General features: G+C 45.3%; 1 protein-coding gene across 2 annotated transcripts; it reads left to right on the forward strand.

Moving 5' to 3' along the window:
- The first annotated feature begins 225 nt into the window (after positions 1 to 225).
- LOC311148620 (flavin-containing monooxygenase 5-like) lies at positions 226 to 9,556 on the forward strand. Of its 2 annotated transcripts, XM_084185601.1 has the most exons (11): positions 226 to 519; positions 789 to 941; positions 1,154 to 1,342; positions 1,490 to 1,655; positions 1,912 to 2,054; positions 2,233 to 2,432; positions 2,978 to 3,211; positions 6,991 to 7,112; positions 7,315 to 7,387; positions 7,614 to 7,862; positions 7,957 to 9,556. In XM_084185601.1, exons 1-11 carry the CDS (start codon positions 511 to 513, stop codon positions 8,141 to 8,143), a joined length of 1,725 nt encoding a protein of 574 aa, XP_084041727.1. In that variant the 5' UTR covers positions 226 to 510; the 3' UTR covers positions 8,144 to 9,556. The 2 variants fall into 2 exon arrangements, with proteins under 2 accessions (XP_084041727.1, XP_084041728.1); XM_084185602.1 differs by lacking the exon at positions 789 to 941.
- Positions 9,557 to 10,588: the final 1,032 nt, after the last annotated feature.

Genomic DNA, 10,588 nt, shown 5'->3' on the forward strand with positions numbered 1-10,588 from the left:
AACCAGTTAAAGGCAACATTGTGGATGGTTAGATGAGTTCATCCTCATGTAAATGAATTTCAGGTGTTCCCCTCAAGTAGATTAAATTGATCTCTGTAGGCTAGTAACAACCCTCAGGGTTTATGTGTGTCAGTAAAGGGTTAACCTTTAGGACACTCCCCTACCCTGCTTTTGGTTCACTTCCTGATTTATGAACTTTACTCTGCTAATATGCTGCTTAGAGTCTGTGTGCAGGACAGGGCTATCAGCTCAGGGAAAAGTTAAAATCCTCAAGGAATTAGAAAGTTTGACCTAAAAGAATGTCTAACTACAGATTACAGATCCAGTTATTCCAAGAATCCATTTGGAAATATTTGCCTGGGGACCAGACGGGTGTCTGACTACAGATAGAGTAATTCCAAGAATGCCTCCCTTAATCTAACCTGGGGAAATGACACAGAGCACCAAACGATGACCTGCATTTGACACAGTTCCAGTCAAAACTACTCCAGCCGAGAGGGAGCAAAGTCTATGGAGCAGGTGAGTACAGTCGCTGGTTGAGAGTCAACTGATTTTGATGAGTTTACATTCGTATTCAGGTTTATTAAATTATATTTTAAAAAATTCAGGAGTGATTCTGTTGGTAGAGTGAGTTGGGCATTTGTTGGTTTAACCTGCCACTGCAGACGGAGGAAAGATAAGAGGGATCAATGGGGTGATGCAATGGTTTCTCTGTAGGCTCAGTCAGTGGAAACTGAATTAGAGCGTCTCTCACATCAGCCTTCTATTGTGTCTCCAATCCTCTGCAGAAAGACAGACAGTCAGGTAGTATGACCCGACGTGTGGCAGTGATCGGGGCGGGTCCCTCAGGTCTGACCAGCATCAAGAGCTGTCTGGATGAGGGTCTGGAGCCCACCTGCTTTGAGAGCAGTGATGACATCGGGGGGCTGTGGAGGTTCAAGGTGAGGAGACGAGGAAAGAAAGCCATTTTGGACTATAGAGATGCACCCCTCGTAACTGTGCATCACCAACAGTGTTCCTGGGTGCATCTGGAATGACACCTTACTCAGGGTATAGGGCACAACTTTTGACCAGAGCCCTATGGGAGGAAAAAAAGGCCCTTTATAGGAAATAGTGTCATTTCAGACATACCCTTGTGTCTGTGTGTCCACAGGAAACCCCTGAGCCGGGCCGCACTAGTATCTACCGCTCCCTGGTGGTGAACACCTCCAAGGAGATGATGTGTTTCAGTGACTTCCCTATGCCAGCTGACTACCCCAACTACATGCTGCACTCCCAGCTGCTGCAGTACTTCAGGCTCTACGCTCAACACTTTGACCTCCTCAGACACATCACCTTCCAGGTCACTACTCTCTCTCGTCTTTTCTCGTCTTTTATCTCTCCTCTCTCTCTCTCCCTCTCTCTTCTCCTCCTTCCCCTGATGAAGGACCTGTCCAAGTCATTTAGACTCTACATGACTTTCTATGATCTGTTACTGTGTGTGTTTCAGACCAGCGTGCTGACCGTGAGACAGAGGCCAGACTTCAGTCGTTCAGGCCAGTGGGAGGTGGTGACAGAGAACAGGGAGGGACAGGAGGAGAGACACGTCTTTGACGGGGTCCTGGTGTGTTCAGGACACTACACACACCCTGTCTCACCGCTAGACCAGTTCCCAGGTCAGTTTAAAGCATCTAAACACTATACACTATCTATAAACAATCTAAACACTATTTATACACTATACTCTATATACAGTTTTGATACACCCATAGAAGTGTCAACGTTTTGACCATAAGGTCCTCGTCAAGCCTGTGTGTGTTTTTCCCCCCCCTTTTTTCTATGGCATATGTTTACATCTGTGAAGTGTTTTGGATGTGTGTAGCCAACAGGTACAATACCTCTTCAACCACCTGAGTGTTGTTTCCCATGCAGGCCATGAGTCGTTCCCTGGCCGCTGCCTACACAGCTGGGCGTATAAGGATGCTGATGCATTCCGGGGGAAGAGGGTGGTGGTGGTGGGGATCGGGAACTCTGGAGGGGACATCGCTGTGGAGATCAGCCGGGCTGCAGAGAAGGTGGGGCTCACCTGTCACAGGAGGACATATTTAAGCTAATACTTTCTTGAGGTACAAAAGCGACCCAGGTTCAAACCCAGTGGTTCTCATACTATAAAGAGAGTTTGGCCATTCATGTCTGTCTCTCTATTTCTCTGTTCTCCCATTTCCCTTTCTTTCTTACATCCCACCCCCCTAGACCTTCCTGAGTACCCGTAAGGGGGCGTGGGTGATAGCTCGTATGTCCAGTAGCGGTCTCCCTCTGGACATGATGGCCATCTCGCGGCTCACCGCCCTGCTGACCTCCCTGCTGCCCAGAGCGCTGGTCAACTGGGCTGCAGAGAGAACCCTTAATCACCGATACGACCACCGCCTCTACGGCCTACAGCCCACACACAGGTGACCAGCACCCCACTACAGCCCACACACTGGTGACCAGCACCCTACTACAGCCCACACACAGGTGACCAGCACCATATTACAGCCCACACACAGGTGACCAGCACCATATTACAGCCCACACACAGGTGACCAGCACCCTACTATAGCCCACACACAGGTGACCAGCACCATATTACAGCCCACACACAGGTGACCAGCACCATATTACAGCCCACACACAGGTGACCAGCACCCTACTACAGCCCACACACAGGTGACCCGCACCCTACTACAGCCCACATACAGGTGACCAGCACCCTACTACAGCCCACATACAGGTGACCAGCACCATATTACAGCCCACACACAGGTGACCAGCACCCTACTACAGCCAACACACCGGTGACCAGCACCCTACTACAGCCAACACACCGGTGACCAGCACCCTACTACAGCCCGAAACATAGGTGTGACAAATATGCAAATGCACTATGGCAACATTTGAAAATATGAAAAACTAAGAAAAAACGATCTCTCATTTCTCTCTCTCTCTGTCCTCCCAGGCTGCTAGAGCGGAAGCCGCTGATCAACGATGACCTCCCAGGCCGTATACTGCAGGGGGCAGTAGTGCTGAAGCCAGACCTGAGAGGGTTCCAGGGGTCCAGACTGCTGTTCCAGGATGGAACCGCGGAGGAGGACATTGATGCAGTAGTCTTCTGTACCGGATACAATGGGACCTTCTCCTTCCTGCCCCCGTCACTATGTCCAGGACCTGGGGGGGAGCTCACGCTGTACAGGTGCTTTATAATACTGGCCTGGACAGACGGTCAAATCCTTACTTCCACTTAAGTCTAATATTCGCTCAGTCATGAATTGATGTCAATAGAGCAAGTTACATTTCGACTTTAGGTACAGTTTGAAATTTAGTCTGGTGGTCCCAAATAGGGGAGGGTTGTGTGTTTTTTTTATTGGGCACAGGGGAGGGTAGTGCATTCACCCTTTTGCAGGTTTTACTATATCATTTCTTCCATCCTAGCCAAATTTCCTCATCTGCTTGCATGCGCCTCCCCTATATTTTATTTTTATTTCAAGGTGTTTTAGTACTTCCCTTATGCCAAGGCTATTCAACTGGCGGCCTGCGTGCCAGATCCGGCAGATCCGGCCCGTTTATTAATATAGACTGGCCCTTTGACCATTAATAAAATATCTGCAAAAAAATCCCTGCTAAAATCCGACTTTCAGTGACAAAATGACGAGCACTATTGTAGTTGTCTATAGTGTGGTTTCTATCCGTTTCTAGCGCCTATGTGGCATGTTGATAATTGTTTCTTTATATGAATTTGGCTCTACCGTTTGAATGGTTTATGCTACAAAATATTATGAGCCCATTCCTTAAAGCTACAATTTTTGGTGGGGTTGCACCTCGACTCACGTTGGCTGAGGGCCCTCCACTTCTTTCCTAGTTACTTTTAGCAACATTTAATTTTAAGAAAACTGCTTTATTGGTGTGTGTGCATTGCTTTTTAATACAGTTCTTCCAAAGAATAATCGCATGTGGAAAATGTCCGGCCCCCCTGCAATTAACCTTTTTTTACATCTGGTCCCTGTAAGAATATAGTTGAATAGCCCTGCCATATGCACTACGCTTTTCCACACGCTAACTATACCACAGGTCAATATAGTCTATCAGTCTGTCTATCCTGCCCTCTAGCCACCATTCAAAGTGACAATAGTTGTATAGGTGGATAGTTTGTCCAGAGGGATATCCTACGAAGCAAGATAGATCTACTCAGGGTTTTTAAAGCTAACCAGCTTCAGTTAGTTTCACATTCCAGCTTATCCGTACTACGCTGGTGGATATTGCTTGTCTGCCTGCCTCTAACTGAACTCTAGCAGGCTTGTAACTGCACGTGCATGGGTGAGACAGTGCTGCATTTTTTTTGGCACTAAAATCAAAACGAAAGAAAAGTTATCTTGCAAATTCAGCAGGCTATGGTGTGAAATAGGCTTTTAGAAGTGCCGTCTTTATTTTATTACTTGTCGTTAATGCTGTCTTTGTTGTGCTTGGTGTGCTTATCAGTGCACAAGCACCTTTTTTCCTACTCCTACTGAACATTTTTACATTGTGTGAAGTTTAAAGTGCATTCTGTCTTTACTAAATGTTCAGTTTAAACTCTGTTCAACCCCAGCTCTCCCGGGCTTGACCTGAAGATTGATTGTTGGACATGACAGGTCCATACTTAATCTTTCAAACATACATAAACCCCACCTCATCATGCTGTAATCAATCAAGAAGTGTCACGTTCGTTTACAGACGGGTCAGACCAAGGCGCAGCGTGATATGCGTACATGTTTATTATACTGATAAACACCACGACAAAACAACAAAGGAAACGTGAAGTCCAAGGTACACAAACAACATACCTCACACGGAACAAGATCCCACAACCCACTAGTGCCAATAGGCTGCCTAAGTATGGTCCCCAATCAGAGACAACGAGCGACAGCTGCCTCTGATTAGGAACCACACCGGCCAACATAGAAATAGACATACTAGAATATCAACATAGAAATATACAACATAGAACATACACACCCTGACTCAACATATACGAGTCCCCTGAGTCAGGGCGTGACAAGAAGATAGCCAAGGAGAGACAAAGGTTTAGCCTGAACTCTGTTCAACCCTTGCTCGTTCCAGGGATATGCCTAAGGAGAGCCACAGGGTCATAGTCTGGTTGCAGTCACAGATAACATAAGACAACTGTAGAATTTGACCCAATGACAGGGCAGATGCCCATCTTACACACACACAAACCTAGTGAGAGGAATTCACTAAGTTCTTGCCTAGCAACAGCAATGTACCAATGTTTAATTATGACTCCTTGTTTGTCATGTGTGTAATTAACTTTGTTTATCTCATAGTTTACAGAAAAATCACAATCAATAGCTCACCTCCAGAGTATGCATCATGTTAAGTTAATAATAATTTCAGGCAGTGAGCAAGGTACGCTGTACCAATCTCCGTGCAGGAAGGAAACACAGAACCACACAGGTGGAGGCTAGGGTGGTGGGTGGGTGCATGCAAGAAAATGCAACTGCATACTATCCAGCAACCAACAGCAGGAGAGATAGCAGAGAATGAGTGAGTAAAACTGATAAGCTTATTAGACCGCCATATTAAGGTAGGAAGTGTTTGTAGAATATGATTAGTGCAACGTCAGCTGATGCATCGCTGAAGCCTATACTTGGGTTCCCTGTATGAACTAGCGCTGAGCTTAACCTCTTAAGGATCAGACTCTTTTTTTTCAATTTTCGCCTAAAATGACATACCCAAATCTAACTGCCTGTAGCTCAGGACCTGAAGCAAGGATATGCATATTCCTGATACCATTTGAAAGGAAACACTTTGAAGGTTGTGGAAATGTGAAATTAATGTAGAAGAATATAACACATTAGATCTGGTAAAAGATAATACAAACAAAAAAACATGCGTTTTCTATTTATTTTTTTGTTCCATCATCTTTGAAATGCAATAGAAAGGCCACAATATAATATTGCAGTTTAGGTGCAATTTAGATTCTGGACACTAGATGGCAGCAGTGTGTGTGCAAAGTTTCAGATTGATCCAGTGAAACATTGCAATACTGGACTATTTTGTCTGCCCAAATGTGCCGAATTGGTCAATTGATACATTTTCAAATACATAACTATAGAGAACATACAACAATGATATGGTAGTACAAAATATAAGTTTACACACTCCCAGGAATGTCATACATGATGGATCATTTGCTTATTCACTAACTTTCACACATCTAGATGGCCGGGCGGGGTGGGTGTGGAGCCAGAGACAGCAGGGGTTCAAACTGTAGAACCCAGTTCCTACATTTGAATATAAAAATGGATTTTATCAAACAAAACTATGCTACATTTTATCTCTGGGACCCTTAGGATGACAAATCAGAGCAAGATTACTGAATGTAAGTACATTATTTACCTTCAGAGGTTAATGTATCAAACCAGTTGCCCTGATGAGTTTTTTGTTGTTGTGCACTCTCCTCAAACAATAGCATGGTAGTTTTTCACTGTAATAGCTACTGTGAATTGGACAGTGCTGTTAGATTAACAAGAATTTGAGCTTTCTGCCCATATAAGACATGTCTATGTCCTGGAAAGTTTGCTGTTACTTACAACAGTCATGCTAATCACATTAGCGCACGTTAGCTCAACCGTCCCGTACACGGGACGCCGATCCCGTAGAGGTTAATGAGTATGAGGGGGGAGGGTGTGCAATTTATTTTACAGTACAAGGAGAGGGTCATATGAATATATTTTCTATGTTGGGGAGGGGGGTGCATTTCTTTTATGACACTTTGATTTGGACCAGCCCACCCATCCCCTCCCTCCCCTCCCAGTAAATTTTGAACTGTCCCTAAGTGAATGTTAGGATTTGCTCCTTTAAGATACAGAAGATAGATCAACACTTGATAGATCCAAGAGGGGAAATGGTGTCATACTGTATAATTAACTGTAAATTGCTTTAGGTAAAAGTGGTTGTGTTATTTTATTCCAGACGGGTGTTCCCTCCAGCTCTCGAGCGCCCCACGCTGGCCATCATGGGTCTGTTCCAGACTAAAGGACCCATCTTTCCTGCAGTGGAGATGCAGGCCCGCTGGGTCGCAAGGGTCATCGCAGGTACACACATACCTGGTCTAAACTAATCTTGGCAACCCAAACCCGAAAATCTCACAAACTACAATACCATTTATCTTACATAGTCTGTCCACAAGAGATTAGGTCTAAACACACACACACATTGGAACGACACAGACCTGTCTGAATACACACACCTGGCAAACACAGCAAAGTTAGAATTCTTCATGGTTGTTTGTTGAAGGGTTGACCCAGCTCCCACCACAGAAAACGATGCTGTCCAAAATCGAGATGGAGACAAAGAGGAACATGAAGAGGTAAACAACATGAAGAAGAGCTGCCTCAATACCAGTAGCCATTAGCCTTGCTTTGTCATGAGTGATTACCTTTGCTGTGACCTGCAGACTTGTCAATTCCCAAATCTAGGGCCTAGGCTTTTGTTCAGCGTGAAATTAAGGCCTAGAGGTCACAAACGCCTTCTCTCTCCTCCCAACTTCTCTCTCTTTCTCCCTCTCCTCCGTCCTCTCCCCTTCTCTCTCTCAGTTACCCGTGTCCTAGACAGGCAGCTCTCCAGGTGGATTATATACCATACCTGGACTCCCTGGCTGAGCAGGTGGGGGTTCGTCCCAACATCCTAGGGCTGCTGCTGAGGGAGCCTGGTGTGGGGCTGCGTGTGCTGCTGGGGCCCTGCACCCCTTACCAGTACCGTCTGAGAGGGCCAGGAAAGTGGGACGGGGCCCGACAGGCAATCCTCACTCAGTGGGAGCGCGTAGCCCAGCCCTTCAGAACCAGGTAGGTAGCCCAAAGGGTAGAAGGGCAGATTCATTTCCCCTTGGGAATCAATAGAATATCATCTCTTATTTTTAATTTTTTTATTCTATTGCAGGCTGGAGCCAGAGCCCCCCAGGCCCCGGGTCCTTCTGTCCCCCTGGCTGATCACCCTGTCCGGGGGAGCTGTGATGCTAGCTGTGGTCCTCTCCCAGTGTAAACTGACCTCAGCTCTACAGGACCTACTACAGGACCCAGCTCACCTGCCGGACTGGCTCTCAGCACTACTGGGGGGCTCGGAGTAGAAACAGCCTATATAGGAACAGATCTAGGATCAACAATAATACTCTATTGCCTCCAATATGGACCAGGCTCTATCTAGCCTCTGCCAAGTCCACAACAACTGGACGTTCCGGTTTTCAGGGGAAATGGAAAGAGAGCCTGAGACGGGACTTCCACTTTTGGACATTAACAAGTCGACACTCCATCTTAACTCCTCCTCCACATTTACTGGATTGGTTGAACAGTGCAGAAAGTAACCTCCCCCAACTGTTTTTTTTCTTCTCGTTAGGTTAGGCTGTATCTGACCTAACAGACTGCTTTCATTGTCTTACAAAAAACACTCTATGGTGTGCTTGCTGAAAGCAAGACCACTCGTACTCTTATTTAATTTCTTCTGCAAGCTCTAGCGCTTAAAATGCTTAAGCTATTAACATGAAACCAACTTTAAAATGTGCAGACTGCCCCGACTTAGCGTGATTGAGATTTTGTTTTGTTGATAAATATATAAATAAATATGATAAATATCTGCTCCAAATTAAGATTCAAAGATGTCTGCAGAAATAATGGGGTGTCAGCTATAACATGACACCTTGAGTTTCCCTAAAATATTTTGGTTATTGAACTCCAGTAAGAAGTGGATTTACACATTACATCATACAGTGAGGGAAAAAGGTATTTGATCCCCTGCTGATTTTGTATGTTTGCCCACTGACAAAGAAATGATCAGTCTATAATTTTAATGGTAGGTTTATTTGAACAGTGAGAGACAGAATAACAACAAAAAAATCCAGAAAAACACATTTTAATGAGGGAAATAAGTATTTGACCCCTCTGCAAAACATGACTTAGTACTTGGTGGCAAAACCCTTGTTGGCAATCACAGAGGTCAGACGTTTCTTGTAGTTGGCCACCAGGTTTGCGCACATCTCAGGAGGGATTTTGTCCCACTCCTCTTTGCAGATCTTCTCCAAGTCTTTAAGGTTTCGAGGCTGACGTTTGGCAACTCGAACCTTCAGCTCCCTCCACATAATTTCTATGGGATTAAGGTCTGGAGACTGGCTAGGCCACTCCAGGACCTTAATGTGCTTCTTCTTGAGCCACTCCTTTGTTGCCTTGGCCGTGTGTTTTGGGTCATTGTCATGCTGGAATACCCAACGACCCATTTTCAATGCCCTGGCTGAGGGAAGGAGGTTCTCACCCATGATTTGACGGTACATGGCCCCGTCCATCGTCCCTTTGATGTGGTAAAGTTGTCCTGTCCCCTTAGCAGAAAAACACCCCCAAAGCATAATGTTTCCACCTCCATGTTTGACGGTGGGAATGGTGTTCTTGGGGTCATAGGCAGCATTCCTCCACCTCCAAACACGGCGAGTTGAGTTGATGCCAAAGAGCTCAATTTTGGTCTCATCTGACCACAACACTTTCACCCAGTTCTCCTCTGAATCATTCAGATGTTCATTGGCAAACTTCAGACGGGCATGTATATGTGCTTTCTTGAGCAGGGGGACCTTGCGGGCGCTGCAGGATTTCAGTCCTTCACGGCGTAGTGTGTTACCAATTGTTTTCGTGGTGACTATGGTCCCAGCTGCCTTGAGATCATTGACAAGATCCTCCCGTGTAGTTCTGGGCTGATTCCTCACCGTTCTCATGATCATTGCAACTCCACGAGGTGAGATCTTGCATGGAGTCCAAGGCCGAGGGAGATTGACAGTTATTTTGTGTTTCTTCCATAATAATCGCACCAACTGTTGTCACCTTCTCACCAAGCTGCTTGGCGATGGTCTTGTAGCCCATTCCAGCCTTGTGTAGGTCTACAATCTTGTCCCTGACATCCTTGGAGAGCTCTTTGGTCTTGGCCATGGTGGAGAGTTTGGAATCTGATTGATTGCTTCTGTGGACAGGTGTCTTTTATACAGGTAACAAGCTGAGATTAGGAGCATTCCCTTTAAGAGTGTGCTCTTAATCTCAGCTCATTACCTGTATAAAAGACACCTGGGAGCCAGAAATCTTTCTGATTGAGAGGGGGTCAAATACTTATTTCCCTCATTAAAATGCAAATCAATTTATAACATTTTTGACGTGCGTTTTTCTGGATTTTTTGTTGTTATTATGTCTCTCACTGTTCAAATAAACCTAAAATTATAGACTGATCATTTCTTTGTCAGTGGGCAAACGTACAAAATCAGCAGGGGATCAAATACTTTTTCCCCTCACTGTAGGTCCCCTATACTACACAGAAATGCATAATTATGGATGAATGTCATTCTCTTCATGGTGATGTATCCTAAACAGGTACACAGGTAGAAATATGCAATATAATATGGGTATTATTCTACACACTGGCTATTATTCTAATGAGCTCTGCCCCAAACAAGACCACATTTGGTTGGTCCGGACCAGACCAAATCTGAACCAATCATAGACGTCTATGTTTCACAAGTTTGGACATCACAGTACAGCACAGTAGA

Source organism: Coregonus lavaretus (genome assembly GCF_964263955.1).
Source record: "Coregonus lavaretus genome assembly, chromosome: 21".
Taxonomy (NCBI): domain Eukaryota; kingdom Metazoa; phylum Chordata; class Actinopteri; order Salmoniformes; family Salmonidae; genus Coregonus; species Coregonus lavaretus.

Coding starts and splice junctions, on each gene's coding strand:
- LOC311148620 (XM_084185601.1), top strand. Junction 1,656..1,911: donor ACCGCTAGACCAGTTCCCAG/GTCAGTTTAAAG, acceptor TTTCCCATGCAG/GCCATGAGTCGTTCCCTGGC. Junction 2,433..2,977: donor GGCCTACAGCCCACACACAG/GTGACCAGCACC, acceptor CTGTCCTCCCAG/GCTGCTAGAGCGGAAGCCGC.